The 24,072-nt window shown below is 39.3% G+C and overlaps 1 protein-coding gene across 3 annotated transcripts in view; it reads right to left on the reverse strand.

The window, feature by feature from the left end:
- The window catches only part of LOC129779352 (calcitonin gene-related peptide type 1 receptor), a 90,961-nt gene that overhangs the window by 34,808 nt on the left and 32,081 nt on the right, over nucleotides 1–24,072 (reverse strand). For all 3 annotated transcript variants that reach the window (XM_055786764.1, XM_055786765.1, XM_055786763.1), the window contains exons 2-5: nucleotides 23,081–23,239; nucleotides 12,725–12,902; nucleotides 12,542–12,632; nucleotides 11,192–11,283 (exon numbers count right to left, since the gene is read on the reverse strand). In XM_055786764.1, coding sequence (XP_055642739.1) covers nucleotides 11,192–11,283; nucleotides 12,542–12,632; nucleotides 12,725–12,902; nucleotides 23,081–23,239 — 520 coding nt within the window. The remainder of the gene's footprint in view (nucleotides 1–11,191; nucleotides 11,284–12,541; nucleotides 12,633–12,724; nucleotides 12,903–23,080; nucleotides 23,240–24,072) is intronic.

Here is a 24,072-nt window from a genome sequence, read left to right on the forward strand (position 1 = left end):
TCGTGAACAATATCAATTATGTGAATGTATACGCCTTTTCGGGAACAAACAAAAAGAAAGAGAGAGACGATTTGTTCTTAAATAATTTAACGGTTCATTTGAGTAAATCAGAGATTGAATATTCAGTACTTGGAGGTGATTTCAATTGCATATTGAACTCGTTCGACTGCACGGGATTAGTAAAAAATTTCTCTACTGGCCTGAAAAGGCTAGTTGATTCATTTCACTGGAAGGACGTTTTGCTTGAACTAAAAAAGAATGAGTTCTCGTTCTTCCGATCAGGTGTCGCGTCGCGACTGGACCGTTTTTATGGGCCCTCTAATTTTGTAAAAATGGTGATGAATGCAGAAACGATTCCAGTTCCTTTTTCAGATCACTGTGCGATCGTTTTGAAGGTGAAAATTAATCCGGAGTCTTTCTCACGGAGAGGAAGGGGGTATTGGAAAATAAACTCTACTATTTTAGAGAATGATTCAATAGCTGACAAATTTGCATCTACTTATTCAAATGTACGTAGTAGACTTTTATACACAACAGACAAAAATGCGTGGTGGAACTTAGTTATGAAAAGTAAATGTAAACAATTTTACAAAAGCGAAAGTTGGTCGAATAACCAAAGAATTTCAAATTCCAAAATCTATTTTCATGAGATTTTGAGAAATTTATATAGAAGAAGATGCTCCGGAGAAGATGTAAATAGTGATATCAGCTTAGTAAAATCGCGTCTAATTGAAATAGAGAACGACAGGTTGAAACATCACTGCCGCAAATTTGACAATTTTTCGCTTATGCAAGGAGAATTATCAAATGTTTTCCAAGTATCTGCTCAACTACAAAGAAATAGTCAGAGCAATAATTTAAAACTAAAGGAAGGCAACGTGATAACTGGTGATCCCACTCGGCTTAAAATAATAATTCATGATTATTTTGAATAGTTTCAACAAGTTTCGGACAATAATCCCTCAAATCATTCAACAGACTATCCGTTGAATCACATTACACGGCAATTGAATGACGAGCAGCAAAGAAGTTTGATAAAACCCATAACTGTGTATGAGATGCGAGATGTTTTGAAAATGTGTACGACAAAAAAATCTCCTGGGCCAGATGGTCTCAATTATGAATTTTATTTAAAACATTTTGATTTAGTAAAAGAAGATTTGATGAATATATTTAATTCTTATTTATCTGGGACTGTCAAGCCCACAAAAGAATTTACAGCTGGTATAATCACACTTATTCATAAAAACGGCGATAAACACGATTTAAACCAGTACAGGCCGATTACTGAATTGTGACTACAAATGGTTCACAAAAATCATTGCTACCAGAATTCAAACCTTCATAGAAGATTTGTTGGGTTGTGAACAATCAGCTTGCAAAGTTAACCGATCCTGCTCGGACAATTTGAAAAATATCAGACGGATCATTCTACGGGCAAACGATACTTTACGGTTTAAAGGAGCATTAGTTAGCATTGACTTACAAAAAGCTTTTGATAAGGTTAATCATTTATATTTATGGAAAATCTTAGAAAAATTTAATTTTCCTGCCAGCTTTATCGCATGTATAAAAAACCTTTATAGCAATGCCTCTTCAGGAGTTCTTTTCAATGGATTTCTTACAGATGAATTAAGCATTCGTTCTTCCGTGAGACAGGGATGTCCGTTGAGCATGTTACTCTTCGTTCTGTACATTGAACCTCTACTGAGGAAAATAAGTGATGGCATTGCGGGTGTACTTATTTACGATAAGTTCATTAAAACTATCGCATACGCCGACGACATTAATATTTTCATTAAGAATGATCAGGAGTTCGATTTACTAATCCAAATTCTAAACTCCTTTGAATCATTTGGAAACATTAAAATGAATTATGAAAAGTCGGTTTATATGAGAATAAATAACGCAAGATTGGGTCCTCAAATGATTCGCGAGGCTCGGAAATTGAAAATACTAGGAGTTGAATTCACAAGTAGTATTAGCGAAACAATCAATTTAAACTATAATAGAATACTTTCTAACGTAAAATACACTCTACAAATTCATAGTACGAGAAGACTCAATTTGATTCAAAAAAGCTGGTTACTAAACGCATTTATTCTTTCAAAGTTCTGGTATACATCGCAATTATTCCCCCCTTTCAAAAAACATATCGATTCTATCAACACGGCAGCATTAAGATTCTTATGGGCTGGTTATATGTTTAAAACTCACCGTGATCAATTATATCTTGACTATAGTGTAGGGGGAATTAGGTTGGTGGACTCCGAATTAAAAATGAAATCTCTTTTCATCAAGAATGTTTTGTATAATATAAATGATCCAACAGAGCAATATTTACCAGAGGATACAACAATTGCCACGAATATTCAGAGATTGGATAGAAGAGATGCGCATAGTCAAACAAGATAATAAACTAAACAGCACTCTATCAATTTACAGACATTTTATAACTGAGAAAAATACTATACCGAAAATAAAAAACGATCATCCTTCAATCCTTTGGGGAATTATTTGGAAAAACATAAGTTACAATTTCATCCCAACAGAAGACCGTGCGAGAATGTTCAGTCTTTGTAACAATTTAGTTCCGAACAGGGATAAATAGTTGACTTATATTGGACAATTAACAGACAACTCTTGCGAACTGTGTGCAGGTGAAGACAACAATCTACACAGAATAACTGAATGCCCTCAATCTCGGATTATCTCTAATTGGACGTTGAATGCAGTTGAAAGATTTTGTGGCTTAAAAATGGAAAGTTTGGAAGATATTTTATCATTCGAGATCGACACAAGGAAAAAGAATGAAAATGCAGCTTTATTCCTATGTATTAGAGCAATGTCACATAATTTGAAATTTTATCCCAGATCAAGCTTATATGTATTCCAAAAGGAGTTAAGAGAAATGAGATGGAATAATAAACAAACGTTTAAAAATATTTTCGGAATTAACTTGAACATATGCTAGGAGGATAGAGTAATAAAATAGTAAGACAGACAAAGTATAATGATAGTAAGATAATATAGCAATAAGTATAAGTAGTAATTTTAATTGTCAATTGTTAATTGTAACTAACATGCTGAAATAAAATGTAATTTAAACAAAAAAAAAAAAAAAAAAAAAAAAAAATCGCTGAAACAGCACGAGCATGCAGATACGTGCATTCCGCAGAGCCTAGTCCCCCTTTGGCATTCAGAAGCCCGGGGGCAGGTGAAAATTCTGGCTAGGTTCGCCTAGTTAAGAAGTGAGATAAGTCTGCCAAAAAAATTGGTTCTCAAATGGGGATCAACACTAGGGTAGGAGCCTACCTGTTGGTCTCAAATGTTCCTATCTCACGCCTCCACGAAGATCATATGACGACATTTTTAGATCGGGCGTGAACTGGAAACACACACCTGGTCTTGGCTCCGAGAACGGGTGTCGAAAGTGGCTAAGTGAGGGGGTGCGAGCGAGTCAGAGCGAGTCAGAGCGTCTTCCGCTGCACTTGGTTAATGCTGAGAACATGGAGGAGCTGCAACTGAAAGTTTACTGTGCTGCTGTGGCGACCGCCAAAAGTTTAGGATACCGTATTAGGCCAAGAGGCGGACTGCTCCAACATCTCCGTGAAAGGCGTGAGCCTCCATGGCGAAGGAGATTGGAGCAACGGATCCTAAACAAGCGCGCCGCAATTGGAAGACTGATGGCGTACAAAAGAGGCAGCAGATCGGTGAAATTATGTCGCCAAGTTGCTGTGATCGTGCGGCCTACTGAACTTCGCCAGCTGGGAGCTCACCAGCTGACGGAAAAACTCGACACACTGGTACAGCAATTGAGCGTCCTTACAAAACGGCTGAAACGTTACTCTGACTCTGCAAAGCGCCAGGAACAAAATCGGATGTTCAGAGATAACGAGAAAGCGTTCTACGACCACATTAGCGACGAGAAGCCCGACTACCGCGAAGGTTTGCCAGATATTAGCGATGTGACGAACTTCTGGGCTGGTATTTGGGAGACCCCAGTACAACATCGCGACGGGCAAATGTGGTTAAGACGGGAGGAGGAGAGTTGTGGTGAAATTGGAGAGATGCCAGCTATCATCGTCGGAGAGAATGATGTCCGCGAAGCCTCGCGGTACCTGAGGAACTGGGCAGCACCGGGCCCCGATGGTGTCCAGAACTGTTGGCACAAGAAGCTGACCGTCGCACATCCAAAGATAGCTGAGTGCTTCAACAAGGTGCTACGTGACCCACACAACCTTCCTGAATTCGCCACCCGTGGCGTCACCTTCCTCCTCCCGAAAGACAGCAACACATTGAACCCATCAAAGTACAGACCGATAACGTGCCTATCGAGTCTGTACAAAATACTGAGCAGCATAATTACCGCCAAAGTTTCTGCTCACTGCGAACAGCATCACATCATCGCAGAAGAGCAGAAAGGATGCAGGAAAAATACGCATGGCTGCAAAGACCAGGCCATCATCGACGCAGCCATAGTCGGCCAGGCGGTATATAACCAGCGGAACCTAAGTATGGCCTACATCGATTACAGGAAGGCTTATGACTCCATACCTCACTCGTTTCTCGTCCGGGTATTGGAGCTCTACAAAATTGATCCCGTCGTCGTTAGGTTCCTGCAGCATGCGATGAGGCAGTGGAGCACGTCTCTGCACCTTAGTGATAGGGAAAATGTGTTGCAGTCTAGAACGCTGCAGATAAAGAGGGGGATATTCCAAGGCGACTCTTTCAGCCCGCTTTGGTTTTGTCTGGCATTGAACCCCCTCAGTAGGACGCTCAATAGAAACGGTCATGGCTATAAAATAAGGTATGGCGACGGCGCCCACGAAGATGTGACCCATACCTTCTACATGGATGATCTCAAGGTCTACGCTGATTCACGTCAGCGTATAGGTGTAGCTATCCGGGTTGTCGAAGACATAAGCAGGGACATCTGCATTGAGTTCGGCCTTGACAAGTGCCACTGTGTCCATCTGCTGAAAGGGCAGCTTACCGAATCCGGAGGTTACGAGGTCTATGACGGCGAGTTCATAAGAGACATGGTTCGTGGCGAATCCTATAAATATCTTGGATTCCGACAGCTCACCGGGATTCGCCACTCCGACATCAAGACGGAGCTGCGAGACAAGTTCTTGAGTCGAGTGAACTGTGTCCTGAGGACTTTCCTCAACGCGGGGAACAAGGTACGCGCGATCAACACATTCGCGGTTCCCCTGCTGACCTTCAGTTTTGGTGTAGTCAAATGGAGCAAAACTGACCTAGAGGACCTTGAGAGGAGGATGAGGAAAGCATTTAAAAAGGCCGGAATGCACCATCCTCAATCGGCACTGGAGAGAGTTTCACTGCCACGCAAAGAAGGGGGACTTGGAATAGTCGACATATCTGCACTGTGTGTTGCCCAGGTACGACAACTGCGCGAGTACTTCGCAGAACGCGCCAACCAAAACGCGCTATACCGGGCTGTCTGCGCCGCCGACAGAGGATACAGCGCTCTGCACTTGGCGCAAGCGGAGTACCAACTCAACTGCAATCTGCAGACAGTGGAGGAGAAGATTGCAGCTTGGAAGCAGAAGGCAGTGCATGGTGCCCACCCCCATCAACTGGACCGGCCACACGTCGACAAGGCCGCATCTAATCTGTGGCTAACGCGTGGTGAACTCTCTTCAGTAGTAGAAGCCGACATGATAGCCATCCAGGACAGGATAATGCCGACGAGAAACTGCAGGCGGTACGTCTGGCATCAAGACGTTGATGACATTTGCCGGATGTGCCATCAACCAGGTGAAAACATAGAGCACATTATGGGAGGCTGTCCCGTTTTGGCCAACGCAGCCTACACCGAGCGCCACAACAACGTGGCCCGTATTGTTCATCGACAACTGGCGCTCCAATGTGCTCTACTGGAAGACAACGTACCAAACTACCGGTACCTGCCTGCACCTGTCCTGGAAAATGACCGTTTCAAGCTGTACTGGGATCGCACTGTTCTGACCGACCTCTCGATCCACCACAACCGCCCAGATATAATGGTTTACGACAAGAGCGACCGCAAAGTCACCATCATCGATGTCGCTATTCCACTGAACCAGAATCTGGAGGAGACCCACGGTCGCAAAATCTGCAAGTACCGACCATTGGCCGTGGAGCTCAAGGAACTGTGGGGGCTAAGGGAGGTCCCAAGAATTGTTCCAGTCGTTCTCTCTGGAACTGGAATTATCCCGAAGACACTTCTGGAAGCGCTAAAGGTGTTGAACATCGAGAAGGAATTGGCCGGCATCCAAAAGTCGGTCATCCTTAGCACCTGCGCGATTGTCCGACAATTCCTCGATCAGGACTAAAACAGCACGAGCATGCAGATACGTGCATTCCGCAGAGCCTAGTCCCCCTTTGGCATTCAGAAGCCCGGGGGCAGGTGAAAATTCTGGCTAGGTTCGCCTAGTTAAGAAGTGAGATAAGTCTGCCAAAAAAAAAAAACATCACTCAACCTGAACATATATTCAGACGTGATTCTGCTGACGGTAAATTTTCATATACACTGGAATCGCTTTTCACGCAGGGGATACGTGCCGCGTAAAACAAAATCGAGTAAATTCCAAAATCCGCGTAAAAATAAACCGGGTAATTTTGAAAATCTGTGTAAAAATCTAACAAACAGTAAATTATTAGTTTAAAATGTAACCCATATTCTAACAACTGATTACTTGTTTTTTTTTGCATGCTACAATCCTGCTATCTGTATCTTCTAGTATTTTTCAGCTACTAATCAGTAATACAACACTAAATTATTTCGCTAAAAGTCACATCAATTAACATATGAATTTTACGATGTTAATGCATGCCGCGTAAAAAAAATCGCGTAAATTTCGAAATCCGCGTAAATTCCGAAATCCGCGTAAAAAAACCGCGTAATTTCCAAAAACCGCGAAAAAAAACAGCGTAAATTCCAAAAACCGCGTAAAAAAAGCCGCGTAAAATAAAACTGCGTAAAAAGCGACTTCAGTGTATTCAAAACCCTGCTGCACATAATAAGCTGTACCATTCCGTATAACGAAAGGCAACCAAAAAAAAAACTCTCGAAAGAGACATGATCGCTCTGAAGCTCTCGTGGTGCGCAGTGGGAAACTAACTAAACAATACCGTGTGGATAAAAAGGAATACAATACGGATTAGCTGTTGTGAATCACGTTTACTCAAAATGGTTCTGGCGCTAATAAAATTCATTCCGCCAAAACAGTGATAGAGCGAGGCAAAAAAAGAATGATGTCAGTTTCCCTATCTTTGTTCAGTTTCGAGACATCTGAATTCAACACGAATTCAGCTCAGCTTTCACAATACACACAAATAGGAAACCTGTAAGCTGATAAGAGATAGGGAAAGCTTATTGAAACAAATAAATTGTTGTACCAGAATCCCGTCATTGAGAAAATAAAGTATTTGCATTGAACCTAAAACGAAAAGTATTGTCCGCCCAATTGTTACATGGCAAGCTTTTAAATTCATACTCACGCAACAGTTTGAACTATAATTTGTTCCAATCTAAATTCCAGTCCAAAATAAATTCAAAGACAAGAAAATCTTTGACCCTAAAAAATAAATTGGATATAATTGAAAGATTTAATTAGAATTAAAAACTGCGAAACTAGAGCAAAAATCATTCAAAGCCAGCGACGGATGGCTTCAAAAATTCGTAAAAAGGAATGGGCTCTCAAAACCAGCTAGAAGATGCTTTCCAAACGGTTTATGCTGGCATATTAACTAAAAAAGAATTACCAAAGCACAGCTGTTCAATTTTTTTTTTATTTAAAGAAAACTTTGTTACGGGACAAATTTTTGGGGGCTGAATGTTGTGTCTATTGGTTAACGATTTGTTTCAATTATTTCAGTCAGTTTTCTTTGTTATAAATATCATTGATTTGTTTCGCAGGGACTTGAGCGTTTCTCTTTTTATAACGACATCCGAATTCTCTATAGAGTAATTCCAAATGAAATCGACAAATGACAAAACATGAGTATTTTTGATTCGAATGAAAGTGTGTATTCCGTTTGGGTTAGAGGAAATATGAGTTTTCCACATCAATTGGGAATTTTTTGACTCAAGCGTAACTTTTGAATAGGGCGTATCGATGTGAGTAAGAGAAATCTTTGATATTTATATCTCAAAAACTATGAGTCGTACCGAAATAGTGTGTTAGAAAGAGTTATAGAGTATTGTTGGCTTAATTTGAAAAAAATATACACTGAGAAGAAAAATTAGTACTTTTTTTTATTTACAAAATAAAATTTTAATTTGCGATATAAAAAAATATGAATTTTTTTATATTTTTTTTTTATTTTTTCGTATAAAATAGAAGTCATGTAGAAAATTTAAAATATGGGCCCAAGATGGTAAAACTATTTTTGACAAACTTTGTGGAACATCAAATTTTTAGGAATTTTCGAAACTTCGAGTTTTTGTATGTTAGCAGTCATTTCTAATCACAAATAATGAATCCTGATGTTATTTAGAACAAAAAAGGTTATCATCAATCTCCTTCTAAATGTAGCCATTCTCGAGATATTTAAAAAAATATTTGTAATTTATTGTCTTTTTAATAGTAAATAGGCCCTTTAAATATGTTTGTCGTGTTGTACCATCATATTCATGAAATTTTATGAATTCGCTTATAATTTCCAACAACTTTTCCAAATACATCGTTATGGTAAAGACATATGTTTAGGAGTTACGTTACGAAACATTCGAAGACATGTGGGCTAATACAAAACGTAGCGAAACTAAAAAATCTTTTTCATCTTAAGACAAACTTCAATCAATCAAAAAAATTGTTGGAAATTATAACAAAATTCATAAAATTTCATGAACATGACGGTATAACACGACAAACATGTTAAAAGAGATTATTTAGTATAAAAAAGATTATAAATTAGAAATATTATTTAAAAAATTCGAGAATGGTTGCATTTAGAAGGAGATTGATAATAACCTTTTTTGTTTTAAATCACATCAGAATTCATAATTTGTGGCTAAGAATGATTGCTTACATACATTTACATTTTGTATGAAAAAATTAAAAAAATATATATATTTTGGATATTGCAAATTGTTTGTTTATTTTATAAATAAAAGAAAGAGTACTAATTTTTCTTCTCAGTGTACATTTTTTTCATAATTTTTGAGATTTAAATTATCAAAGATTTCTCTTACTCAAATCGATACGCCCTTTTCAAAAATTACGCTTGAGTCAAAAAATTCCCAATTGCTGTGAAAAACTCATATTTCCTCCAACCCAAACGGAATACACACTTTTATTGGAATCAAAAATACAAATTTTGAAAATCTGCATTTTTAGGACGATTTCATTTGGAATTGCTGTATAGCGACAGTTTTTTATAGCGACATTTCTCTATAACGACGATCCCTTACGATGTCGGTATAGAGAGCTTTCACTGTAGTAGAGTTTTTGAGTTTGAATAAATTTAAAAAAAAAGAAAAGAATTTGGCCCTTTTCAAAAAGTAGTCTAATTATTTTTCAAACATTTCAAGTATGCAAAGATGAATTGACCGATGTCTTCACACCCACAACATTTCACTGCTATTTCAGATGGTGCTGCCAACTACTAAAACGAATTGGCATGAAATCCGTCCTTAATATGATCCCATCGCCATAATTATCAATAAAGCTTGAAATATTTAGAATCCGGAATCACTTTATAGCAGCGGTCGTAGTAGGCGTCATTGAAATCTTTTGACAGCAATTTTTTTGGAAAACCTGTATTCTTCGACGCTAAACATTTCTGTAAACCGTAAACCGTAAACTATAAACCATTCTGATTTGAAGAAGTTGTGCGTGATAGAAGCTAAGAGAAGAAATTTGATTTTGGCGTGGCCAAGTACTGAAACCGCGAAATCGACCGTGAAAAACGTGCTGAAACGTTCCCGTGAACGCACAACTGTTGTTCGGATGGATCAGATGACGCGTCGTAATGAAACTTACGATCGGAAGCTGTGGCTAAGGGTCTTCTTCTTCTTAAACAGCACTAACGTTCCTAGAGGAACTTCGCCGTCCCAACGTAGTATTTCTTGCGTAATTTTCGTTAGTACTTGAGTTGAGATCTCTATGCCAAATAACACGTCTTGAACGCATTCTGAGTGGCAAGATCTAGAATACGCGCGACCACAGTGCATGTCGGAGGAACCCCCGAGCCCCCGGCATGTTAGGCTTGACGCTGATCAAGGGTTAAGTGTATTGAGAATAATTATGGGGAACCCGGGACTCTCGGACTACGACATTGCAAAAAGCACAACTCTAACCAAGATACCATCGGTAGAATCCATATGCTAGAAGGTTATCGTAATTTCCGTGCATGCAAGCAAATAGTTCACGCTTTATCATTCGAAAAAAAAAAATATAAAGTTCAAACAGCTATAGCTGTCCAAAAACAACAATTTTTAAAAAATGAATGTATTGACGATTTTTAAAACTGTCATAGTTCTAAATGATGAAACCTGAGGGCGAAATTGTAAAATACGAGTCTAGAGTTTTTCAAAAAGCAATAAATATAGGAAGGCTGAGCGAAACCCGAGCATGATTATTTTTCAGTAGATTCTTTTTCATGGAATTGCTGTTTGATTACCCTCTATACTACATTTATGATCTGTTTCGACATCTTGTGGGTAGGCAGCAAACAGACAATCTATTTTTTGGTGTACTTTTTTCCCAAAATCAAAATGAACTATCCCTGAACTGCTCATTCAACATTGTAGATAAAATGTAAAAATTCATGACAAAACGGGAAGGAGAATCGTGAGAATGTTGATTTTTTCGTTGGCACAACAACTGAATTGAATAAATACAAAGTTTTCAACAACACCATAAATATTTCGAAGGTATGCATTATACAAGAAATGGCGCCATACCATTCGCAAATTGTAATAAATGAAACTTTATCTTCATATGTTGAACGAGAGGTATTCAGTGTTCCGTAGCTTTTCCGTTGAAGCAGAGAACAAAAAGCTGAAATGATTCGCGCCTCGTAACAAGTTTTTCCATCGAATCGGTGCTCCGCTTGAAGTTATGCTGCGAAGCAGACGCACAGCCGAAGCACCAAATAAGCGTGTAACAATAACGAGTCTGACAATTCTAGCCGGAATGCTATCTGGAATAAGGTATGCGATCGATTGAAAACTTACCTAAAGCTGAAAAATACGCACAAGGACACGGCGAGCGTGATGAACGAGATGGTGTAGCCACCGATGAAGAGATCATTCACAAGACGACGCAGCTGGCGTTGTTCGAAGAAGAAGGAAATAAATATACAGAAATAATTGACATTTTAAAATATCATCCAATTCAACTTGCCGAATATAATTATCGTACAATTGGTTCAATTAACGGTAACGCAAAAAAGGCACATCAAAGCTACAAAAGTGAAACCAAAACATACAAGATCAAATAGATTCTAAACTGAATGGAACTATCCATAGCGAGCGGTGGATGCTGGGCAACCAAAATTCGTCGAACGCAGCGAAAACCAAAGCGCTATTGTTACGTTTGATTTGCACAATTGTACCGAACACCAATTAGGATGCCAATGCACCCACTGAGGTGTGCCCAATTATCGCTCAAATGGAGTCGCTTCGTTAGTTAGAATTCATGTAAAATACATTTGAATTGTTAAATTATAGCCAAGCAGTGAAAGGGCATCATTTCTCACACTTTGACATTGAAGTGTGAAAATTAAACGAATTCCAGGAGATGAATGGTAACGGAAAGGAAAATCCACTGCATCCACTAACTCTATTCCAACGGAACACTATTATTTTCTTGTCGTTTTTATAGCACTTTTTGTGCACCGTCGAAAGGTTGAAAAAAACGGTGAGATTAATTGACAGGTTGAATAATGGTTCCGTACGGTTCTCAAAAGAAGAAAACTAGTTTGCGTTCTTCGTATTATGAATCCTCGGAACTGAAACCATAAATTTCCTACAGCTTCATTAATTTTCTGGGAAAATCAGTTCCATGTATTTGTAACTATCCCAATAATAATAATAACTTCAAAATTATCTGCGAGAGATAAAAGATTTGATTGAGATAAATGATTTCAAAATGGATCTGTTGTTTCGAGATTACCCGGTAGCTGTTTGAAATTGAAATAACACATATATCCTAATGTAAACTAGATTCCATCGTAATGATAGGGAATACTATGAGTTCTACATTAACAAAAGTCAAACACTATAATGGAAAACAAACAACAAGCACAACCCACTCGTTAGTAGTTTATAATTATTTTCATCGGAGCCATATCCTGCCGAGCAATTTCCGCTCTACAACAGAAAGATAAATTTTCAAAACTAAACTTTGCCCCAACTCCACCGCTCAATCCCAGATGCCCGCTTGTGGGACTGCTTGTAAACCCATTCTAATTCAATTCCAGCGGTAATGTCGGAACGACACATTCTGGACCGAATGAGGCCAATAAAGCTTCACATATACGCAATACATCATCCGGGATGATGATGATGCTTTAACTAACCTACCTTCATATCGTCCATATCGATGCAATTGGTATAGTTGGACCACTCCCTGCCCGACTCGGGATGAGCAAACCAGGAACCATTGGCATGACATCTGCGTGCGATGGAAAATATCGACGCTGAAGGGCGGTGGCAACGCATTTCGGTGGAAAACAATTGCTTTCTAGAGTTAAATGTTGTACTTACACCTTGTATGCCATCCGGCGGGAATCGAATCCTAGGACGAAGTTTGGACAATTGTTTTCGGCAACCGTTCCGGCCGGCTGTGGATCCCAGCATATCCATCCATCGAAACGTCGCGGGCAGAACAGCTGCAGCTGTTGTTGATATTGATCCGGATTGCGGCTTTCATCCGCGGAGGCCACTGCAATACAGGAAATAGGATTGTCACGCCTTAATATGCAAGAACTTAGTCGACCGTAATTTCGGTTTAAATATGATTATTGCACTTTGATGAATTTGTTAATTGTGTTCACTGAAGGGCTATTCCAATCGCCGATAGAATAAACCAAAATAGTAACATTTGAAAACAGTGCTGACTCCAATGATTCGTGTACAATGATGAGTTGTTTTCGCTAGTTAATTAGATCTTGCCAGTAAAGCTGTTTTAATTGTACAGCTCATCAAAATGGTGCCGACGGGTGTTTATCTCAAGTTGCAACGAGAAGGACAATTTCCTAAAGTCATATATCTTATCTTGTTTTTCCAAATTCCCATCCACTCAACGGAATTGCTGTCGTTGAAAAATACGGTGCCAACCACTGGCATTTGCACTGGAAAATACTGAGCGAGATGACAAACAGAGGATAACTTTCGTCCTACTGACAAACTCCCAAGATAGAATACCATTCTAACATATATGTGCTTCCGACCTCAAACAGCCACCCACCCATCGGTGGTGGCTTGCAATTGAATCAGGTTAAGCTCAAATGTGTCAAAGTCAAACAGAACCGATTCATTCTCAGATGGATGTCTCCGAGAAAAACTTTCTCATCTCTCCTCGCATTTTGATTGGATCGGGTACTGATGATTCTTCGAAAGAAATACTTTTCATTTTTATTCAGAATCACTGGAGGCTAGTAGCGCCCCTTTTACCCGATGGAATGCGAAAGTGCCGTGCTTCGCTAGCAGACAATGTAAAGTTTTCTGTTGAACTTCTCTCGAACTATGGGATGAAAATGAAGCCATCCGACTAATACCATGGGGTTGAGATGATATACTAACAGTTGAATGTTGAACTTCGAAAGCCGGACTCACTTGGGGGATTCGATATAATCCAGTGAAGTAAGCACATCTTAAGAGAAAATATTTCTATTGTGGGCTACCCAAACGCAATACGGTGAGTTAATTATCTCTCAGATATTCTGTTTTTGACAATATATATTTTTTTTGTTTCTACCTCCCGCTTCTATTTTGGTTTGTGGTAAAGTTAACATAGAAAAACTAAAATATTTTTTCACAGTTGACTAAAGGATGTCCCACATCAAATTCCATCACAGAAAAAAACGCTATAGATAATTACCTAGTTGACCGATCCTTTTCAAACTTTCAGACAAAAAAATTTAACCCATTAGTAATCTTTTGGCATATTTATTTCATTCAACTTCAATACCATAATCGTATGCTCGCACCTCACACTTAACTCCACTCATAAGGTTCTGTACAACATCTGGCTGCAGCTTCTTCTTCTTCTCCTTACGGAAACCCACTTTTTCATCATCTTTTCCTCAGATTTGACCTCCTTGGGATTCTTCCGTAGTATCCACTTCTTAATAGTCCTTGGGTACGAAAGTGACCCCGTTGGCTTCGTACCACTCCAGAAAATCCTATGAACAGTGGCACGAAGTTAAATCCGAGAAGATCGTAGGACCCTCGTGTTGCTTCAACAGAGGAAGCAGACGCTTCTGTACACACTCCTTAAGATAGATCTGCCCATTTACAGTCCCGCTAGTCACGAACGACGCACTCCGTTTGCCACATGAGCAGATCGCTTGCCAAATCAGGTATTTATTGGTAAACTTTAAAAGTTTATGCTTCCTTAGTTCCTCCGGAACATTAAACTTGTGCTGCGCGGTGAAGAACAGTAAAGGGTGTGTCACATCAAATTGCATCACGGAAAAAACGCTGTAGAAATTCGCCCAGTAGACCGTTCCTTTTGAAAATTTTAGACAGTAAAATAAAAACTATTAAACAACTTTTGGCATTTTCATTTTATTCATACTTCGAGCCCAAGCCCGTATGCTCGCACCTTCCTCTTTACCCCGTCCATAAGATTCTGTACAACGTCAGGTTGTATTTCTTTTTTGTACAGAAATCCATTTTCTCTTGAAGTCCGCCTCCGATTTGAAAACTTTTGGGTTCTTCCGGAGGGCCTGCTTCATAATCGCCCAATATTTCTCTATTGGGCGAAGCTCCGGCGCGTTGGGCGGGTTCATTTCCTTTGGCACGAAGGTGACCCCGTTGGCTTCGTACCACTCCAACACGTCCTTTGAATAGTGGCACGATGCGAGATCCGGCCAGAAGATGGTCGGGCCCTCGTGCTGCTTCAATAGTGGTAGTAAGCGCTTCTGTAGGCACTCCTTAAGGTAAACCTGCCCGTTTACCGTGCCGGTCATCACGAAGGGGGCGCTTCGCTTTCCGCAAGAGCAGATCGCTTGCCACACCATGTACTTTTTGGCAAACTTATATATATATATATAGTTTCTGCTTGCGAATCTCCTCCGGAACGCTGAATTTGTCCTCTGCGGAGAAGAACAACAGGTCCGGCAGCTGACGAAAGTCCGCTTTGACGTAGGTTTCGTCGTCCATTACCAGGCAATGCGGCTTCGTCAGCATTTCGGTGTACAGCTTCCGGGCTCGCGTCTTCCCCACCATGTTTTGCCTTTCGTCGCGGTTAGGAGCCTTCTGAACCTTGTATGTACGCAGGCCCTCCCGCTGCTTGGTCCGCTGGACGAATGAACTTGACAAATTCAGCTTATTGGCGACATCCCGGACCGAACTTCTCGGATCACGTCTAAACTGCTTAACTACGCGCTTGTGATCTTTTTCACTGACGGAGCATCCATTTTTGCCGTTCTTCACCTTCCGGTCGATGGTTAGGTTCTCGAAGTATCGTTTTAGTACACTGCTGACCGTGGATTGGACGATTCCCAGCATCTTACCGATGTCCCGATGTGACAACTCCGGATTCTCGAAATGAGTGCGCAGGATTAATTCACGACGCTCTTTTTCGTTCGACGACATTTTTCCAAATTTACGAAAAATTGACAGTGAAGCATGGCCAACGTGATCTATACACTGTTATCTGATTATAAGCGAAAGCTGAAGATATAATTCCTAAAAATTAAATTTCTACAGCGTTTTTTCCGTGATGCAATTTGATGTGACACACCCTTTAGCTGCCGGAAGTACGCCTTGGCGAAAGTCTCATCATCTATCCATCCATGATGAGACAATGAGGCTTCGTCAGCATCTGGGTGTACAGTGTCCGGGCCCACCGTATTTTACCGTTCGTCACGATTTGGAGCATGTAGGGGAAGGGTGGTAAAGACGGACACTAGGGTGGCAATGGATGTATGGGAAAAATTTCATCATCGAATTTCAAAAACCGATCATGTACATTTTGTTTATTGACAAAAAAAAGATCTGTGCAAAGTTTCAGCTCGATCGGACATGATTTAGGGGTGCCTCAAAGCGCTCAAAGTTTTGATTTTTTGATCCTCGAAAATCTTCCTGTTTTTCGGTACCAAATGTCTTAAAAATGCATGAAACGTCGAGATCTGGTGTCATCTAGATAAAGCATTTTTGGCCGAAAATCGACCTTTTGGGACATAACCTGAGAGGCAATGAAAGTATGGAAAAAAATAATTATCAAATTTAAAGAACCGACCATGTACATTTTGTTTATTGGTCCAAAAAAATGACCTGTGCAAAATTTCAGCTCAATCGGACATGATTTAAGGGTGCCTCAAAGCACTCAAAGTTTTGATTTCCCAAAAAGTCGATTTTCGGCCAAAAATTTTTTTTTCGTGATAACACCAGATCTCGACGTTTCATGCATTTTTAAGTAACTTGGCATCGAAAAAAAAACGATTTTCTAAATTTCCTTTATTTTCGAGTTTTTCGAGGATCAAAAAATCAAAATTTTGAGCGATTTGAGGCACCCCTAAATCATGTCCGATCGAGCTGAAACTTTGCACAGATAATTTTTTTGGGCCAATAAACAAAATGTATATGGTCGGTTTTTGAAATTTTACATGACCATTTTCGCTGCCACCCTAACGGACACTCTTAGTAAAAGTTGATTTTTTTCCTGAAATTCACAAAAAACATATAGCTATCTCACCACAAATCAATAGTCTATGTCTCTTTTCATAATAAAGTTTATCTTTGAGGCAGAAATTTTAAAAAATTAATGTGTCCGGCATCTTTGAAAAAAAAAAGATTGAGTCGAGAAAGACGGACACTTGGCGGGGAAGGTGGACACCTGGGGTGGGAAAGATGGACACTAACTGGAAATTCAAGTTTATGTACTCGATAAGTTTTGGATGTCTTCAAATATGTCCTAAAAAAATCTAATAAAAAGGCTAGACTAAAATCACCTAGAAGTGCTTGTAATTTTTTTCAATTTTTCATGTCTAAAATAGCTACAGGTATTCGGAATGACAATTTGGGATTACGTTTATAAAAATCCCTCTGCTGATTCGTCCATGATATCTGGTTGCAATCGCAAACGTAGTTAGTGGACAACTCTTAATAAAAGAAGGAGGAGATAATCAAATTGTTTTCAAAACTAAATGTTTGTATTTTGTCGGTGGAGTGTCCGTCTTACTCGACTTGATTAGTATTTTATTTTCGTCAATATTTCTGGAGTAAAAATGAGAAAACTTCACCGCTGATTCGATAGATTAGAAAAGAAGTGATGGTAGAGTATTCACGTAACGAAAAATGTCCCAAAAAATAAATCGATAACAATGAGAACCTTATTATCTGCTGACGAAAATTTACATCGAGCTGCTCTTTTTTTTTTTTTTTTTTTTTTTTTTTTTATCTTCGCTTATTTTTCGTCGGCCTATTTCCGCCACTTTAGTGCCAATCACCGACATCAGGGAGGCGACTCCACCTGTTCCTACCTATCAGACTCAACAACTCATGAGCCGGGCCAACTTCTTTTACTTCCGCTCCGAAGGAAGACGTAACCAGAGATTTTTCGCCTCAGAAAATCCCAACGACGCCAGCTGGGATTGAACCCAGGCCGATCGGATTGTGAGGCTGTTACGCTAACCATACAACCACTGGCGCCGTCGAGCTGCTCTTTGTAGATATTTTTTTTGTTTTTATTTACAATTTATTTTATGTACATTATTTACAGTCCCTCCCGGTCCTTGACTCTCTGAACGAAAGACCTGGTCAGATTCAATATTTTGACCACATCCCTTACCGAAGGATTGGGATTCCGCTCAAACGCTTTCACGACACGCTTGTGATCCTGATCACAAATAGGACATCCATTCTAACCGCATTTCTCCTTCCGTTCGATGGTCAGAGTTTCGTAGTAACGTTTAATCACACGACTCACCGTTGACTGCACGATTCCGAGTTGTTTTCTGATGTCTTGTGATAGGTCACCTGTTTGCTCGGATTGTTTGAGGCTTGGTCTCCTCCCACGGTTATAAATAAATTGCATTTTTCATTCAAAAACGGTGGAACACACCCATAGCTAGACAGGACACATATACAAATATATAAAATTGATAAAAAACATAAATATAATAAATAAAAATAATAAATAAATTTAAAAAAGTTATCTAGATCTTAGGAAGACGGCATAAGGCAGAGATACATACAACACCAACTTAGGTGTTATACACAGCCCACACAACACAATACAACACACATATTCATCGCAACGGTTGATACGACTGTACGAGATGCATGATGACTCGACCCGAATGTGACTCAGCGGGCTCCTCGAAGTTTCGCCATGATTGACTCGGGCACTTGCTTGAGCCACCGGAACAAGACCAGACGCGCTCACGAAAAGAGTTTTTATTCAACCTCAACTTGTAAAGTGGAAGTTTTTGTAATACGGATTTATAAGGACAGAACGTCCATCTATAGGAAGTTGCGCGAACATCGAATAGCGCTACAAATGGTGAGGCGAAACTAAACCCACCCACATCATCTAGTGACGATAGATCATTTTATCTGTGTCGTCGTCCGTGCTCCTGTTGCGCTGGCATCCGACCGAGCAGGTGAGCTCCCGGATTGAACCCGGATACTACCCGGACAGAACAGAGTAGGATACTGCAGTGAACCCACATCCTGGTATAGAGATCGCAACAAACTCGTGAAGCAGAATCCATGAACCCGTAAAGCAGAACCCACATAACCTGAAGTCAACCGCACCGGATATTCCGGTAAGCAGCAGACCCAAATCCAGAACGACGTCCAGGACAGGAACCGCAGCAGCGACCAGAGGAGTCAACGGCGGGCCCAGACACACTGCACCAAACACCTGTGAGTAAAGTGTAAACGAGCTAGGGAAATAACGGGTATTAAATAAAAAATGAGATTTTTTTCAATACCTCTCAGTAACTCAAATAAAGAGCGTAAAATTTTCTTTCTCCAAAAAAATTGCTCTTTGGGCTCCCTAGAAACAGTAGGCGTGTTTGGTTTTGCTAGTTTGAATTTAGTCAAAGCAAAGATGGCGTCGAAACAGCACGTGCTCCGCGAACGCATTGTACGGTTCTACGAAACGCATTTCCAGCAAGGAAAAAAGTTCACGGTGGCACATTTTAAGGAAGAAAATGTACCTGTCAGTACGGTATATCGTATCCTGGGTTCCCTGAACGTAGAGCGGAAGGTCGGAAGTGGTCGTCCGGTGACGATAATGACGAAGCAGAGGAAGACATCGTTAAAGAAGCTGTTTGACAACAAGAACGCAACCAGCCTGCGTGACGCCGGTCGGAAATATGGCTGCTCCCACGTATTGATCCATCGGACCCTCAAGATGAAAGGAATCGTCTGCAGGAAGAAGACGAGGTCGCCGGAATACACGGAGGAGCAGATTGAGACAGTTAAAACACAGTGTCGGTAGATGACCAAAAAATTCCGCGGAACGTCTTTCGTTCTGGACGACGAAAGCTATTTTCCGCTGTACAAAACGCATATTCCAGGAAATGATAATTACTACTCCAGCGACAAGTCATCCACACCGCCTGAAGTGAAATACAAGTTCAAGCACAAGTTTGAAAAAAAGGTTATGTTGTACATCGCCATTTCCGACCGGGGCATTTCAAAGCCTTGGTTTAAGCCGAGCGGTCTGGCAATCAACCAACAAATCTATCGAGAAGAGTACTTCGATAAAATCCAGCTGCCGTTCCTGAACGAGCATCACGCAGATGGGACAATTTTCACCACATCCAAAAAACACCCTATGCCAAATATCAGCCCAATCGGACTCAAGGGAGAGTGGCGCAAAACGGTCAAAGTTTGATTTTTTTGAAAATCGAAAAATCTCCCAAGGGGGGAGTGAAGGAATTCGGGGTTTTTGAAAAAAAAAAGTTGATGCCAAATGTTTTAAAATTGCATGAAATGTCGAGATCTAGTGTCATCTCGGAAAAAAATTTTTTTGTCAAAAATCGACACTCTGGGACTTTGTTTTTTTTCGGAATACGAGACGAAACGAATGGTTTTGGGTACCAATAAAAATAATTATCTCGATTTTTCATTCGGAACTTGATGCAAAATGTTGATTTGCACGATAATATACCCTTTGCAAAATATTATCTCATTCGAACTTAATTTATTAGTGTCACAGATGTAAAAATTGGATTTTTTTTTAAAAACGAAAGATCACCGAAAATCGGGGTTTTCAAAAACATTTGTTGGTTCTTCATGTGTTCAAATTGCATTACTCGTCGAGATTTACTGTTATCCCGAAAAAAAATTGTTTTTCTGCACTTGGTCGTTTTTCCGTCTGGAAAGTCGATTTTTAACAAAAAAAAATTTTTAGATAACTGTAAATCTCGATGTGTCATGCAATTTTAAGATATTTGGCATCAAAAACATTTTTTCAAAACCCCGATTTCCGGCGATTTTTCGGTTTTCAAAAAACTCAAATTTTAACGTCTGCAACACTAATAAATGAAGTTCGAATGAGCTTATATTTTGCCTAGGGTATATTATCGTGCTAATCAACATTTCGCAACAAGTTCTGAATGAAAAATCGAGATAATTATTTTTATTGGTACCCAAAACCATATTTTTCGTCTCGTACTCCGAAACAAAACCTCGAAAAAAAGTCCCAGAGTGTCGATTTTTGATAACAAATTATTTTTTCGAGATGACACTAGTTTCATGCAATTTTAAGACATTTGGCATCACATTTTTTTTTTCGAAAACCCCGATTTCCTTTAATCCCCCTTGGGTGATTTTCGATTTTCAAAAAACTCAAACTTCAACCGTTCTGCGCCACTCTCCCGTAAGTCCGATTGAGCTGATATTTGGCATAGGATATTTTTTAGAGGTGGTAAACATTTTCTATAGGGTAACTTTTTGAAAATCTCGCACCCCAGCCAAGTATGATTCTAGCGGATCATAATTACGCGGATTTCATTCGGGAATATCCTAATCCATATTCTGACAACATCGTAGAATCTTGTTGTAGAATTCCGAAAGCATCAAAAAGCCATGCAAAATCCTATCCTATATCTAAATTCAAAACATCAAAATGTTGTATTCGTTTTTGGAGGTTGTTGATATTCTGTCAGGTTCTGTACCTTGCAATATGAGATGCTCTTTCAGAGATGCAGTGGTTAATTAAACAATTGAAGGAAAAATTTAGTTCGCTCATTTTATAAATTCAATTAATTTTGCCTTTGATAATAATTTTTTTTTATTGTGTTGATCATCATAAGAAAAATAACACTCCTGATTGTTGGATCTTTTTTGACAGCCGTTTTGATTCAGTCCGCACTACCTAGGTGTAAAGCAGCCTTGCATTGATGGGTCTGAGCCTAGGGGCACGGACGGGATCTTGACATAGGACTGTGATTGTGTGTAGTAATTGCATTTAAATTGAGTTTTTCATTGTTCAAAATCTGTATTTTTATCTCTTTTCATACATCAAATGGATGCTCTGGAAAAATAGTTTCCTGTATGTACTTGTATCCTTTCAACGGGTTAGGTGACATAACGTGGTAGAATTCGGTACCGCATTCTGTTCAAAAATGTACACAAAAATACCATTAAAGCCATTACTACCCTTTCCTTCTGTTTATTCAATCATGCAGAAGAAGACAAAGAGTCATCATGTATCATTTTTAAACACAAGTCTAAATAGTTAAGACGTTTCGGGAGGCGATCTGGCGTAGTGGTAACATCCATACCTCTCACGCAGAGATCACGAGTTCAATTCTCACTCCCGACATTCTTCCAAAAATGGAAATGCCGAAATGTGTTGAAAGTCACTATAATAAAGAAAAAAAAAAGTTAAGACGTACATAAATATAAGCTTGAGTCAAATCAATCTATGACTACAAAAATATATTATAGATATAAATAGCATTATCTCCTTCGTTACCACGTTGTCCGGAACATTGTTTGTAATAACTTTATAGCCCTGTAAAATCGCGACTACTTAAACTATCATAATCTGATTTACGTGGGTATACCCTTTCGATCTTCTAAATCAGCAGCCATTGAAATTCATTTATTGCATTTCACATAACCAAACAACATACTCGATATTATGACATTCTGGACCACAATTACACAAATTATTAGTAGTGAGACCTACACGATAAAAACATGAATTGAGCACAAATTGATTGGACAACATACAATATAATATAAAATTAATGCCTTTTATCGATAAATGAAGAATAATTCATTTTATGCATCAACCCACATCATGAGCTAACGCCCGAATTCAGGCAAAAAGATTGCTCGTTGCGTCGGGGAGGAACGAGTGGATATTGCAATCGAAAGAAAACATACCCAATTAAATCGTCAAATTGTTAGCTTTTTTTTACTATATTCACTGTTTATGTTTCAAGCAAAAACAATTCTGGATAAATTTCCTGTCTAATGATATATAACACAACATATGTCGCAATAACCATTTTGAGTAATATGCGTTTGAGAACTCTTAATAAATCGTTACATTTTTCGTAGAGTGACCCCCCAATATAGAAATCAAAGACATAGTCCTATGTCAAAAGAAAGAGATGTCTGCTCACATACATACAAACACTTTGAAGCATTCGAGACAGATGTTTTTTTTTTGCTCACTTGACACTTCAGGACACAAAAAAAGCATTTTTTTCTGCCGAAAACAAAATGTTTTCTGGCAACGCTAGTTTGAGTGTAGCGACGGATAATGAATACAGTAATACAGCGAAAAAAAAAATTGTGTGTAAAACTCTGTGAACATCAACGAGATTCGCGGAATATGGTAAAAGTAATGGAAAGCAATGAGCCTCCTGTGACATGTTCTTTCAACAATTTATCTAAATAAACCATTTGTAAAATACGTACCTTGCTCTAGCGATTTGTTCGAGTTCCGTTTGAAGCAACTGTAATAGAGATGACGCATAAGCGTCTCAGGGTCGGAGTATTTCAGTCTGTTAAAATGGATTCCATCCTGAGCTGCACCGTGATCTCTCATCACTACCGAGGCGTAATACTCGTCGTTTTCTGCAAAATAAGAAAAAAACAAATTTAAATATTCAACTTTCCATATGAAGAAGATTTGTTTCATGACTCCAAGTCATAAACTACCAACTTTGATACCAAACTTTGCACATATTTCATAAAATATTTCAGACGGCAGCTGATTACACTCACTTTCCTTCAACCAACAACGCCAGTGCATACAAGTAAAACAGAATATGCACTAATTCAGAATTTCCTCCCTATTGTCAATACTGGATAGAATCGTCTACATACCGGCAATGGTTGGCAATGGAATGGTATACCACGTAGTACGATGTGCGACCCACTCGGATGTGATGCTGGACGAGATTTCCTCAAAAATATTAATTCTGTTATTGATTCCCTTCCGTTTGCACAGTTCACTTGCAGCAGCGTTCTTCTGCACGCAACGATTCAACGTTATCCCGTGTGTGTACACTTTTGCAATGTTACGAAAACAGGAAAAATAAACATCAAATCATCTAGCCAATTTGATTGCAATATGGGAAATAGGTTACACTTGAGTCGCATTTGCTTCAACACAAGTGGGTAATAATGAGCCTTTGCTTGTCAGGAAAGCGGGTTATTGACAATATTTCAGCTGGATTTTTCACACAAAAAATAGCAATAGGATGGGTTGCATCAATCACAAATGCTGCATCGTAAGCTGACGAAAATATATGATATGCAACTGCGAGAGCTCTGTACATCATTAATCCACCGTATCAGAAACAATTTATCATTTCAACTAAAGTGCAATAAATTGATTGTGTACAAAATAAATTTAAAATTTCCGTTTGACATTTCCTCAATGCCGATATACCGCATCCCATTTC

The sequence above is a fragment of the Toxorhynchites rutilus genome, chromosome 3, assembly GCF_029784135.1.
Source record: "Toxorhynchites rutilus septentrionalis strain SRP chromosome 3, ASM2978413v1, whole genome shotgun sequence".
NCBI classification, from domain to species: domain Eukaryota; kingdom Metazoa; phylum Arthropoda; class Insecta; order Diptera; family Culicidae; genus Toxorhynchites; species Toxorhynchites rutilus.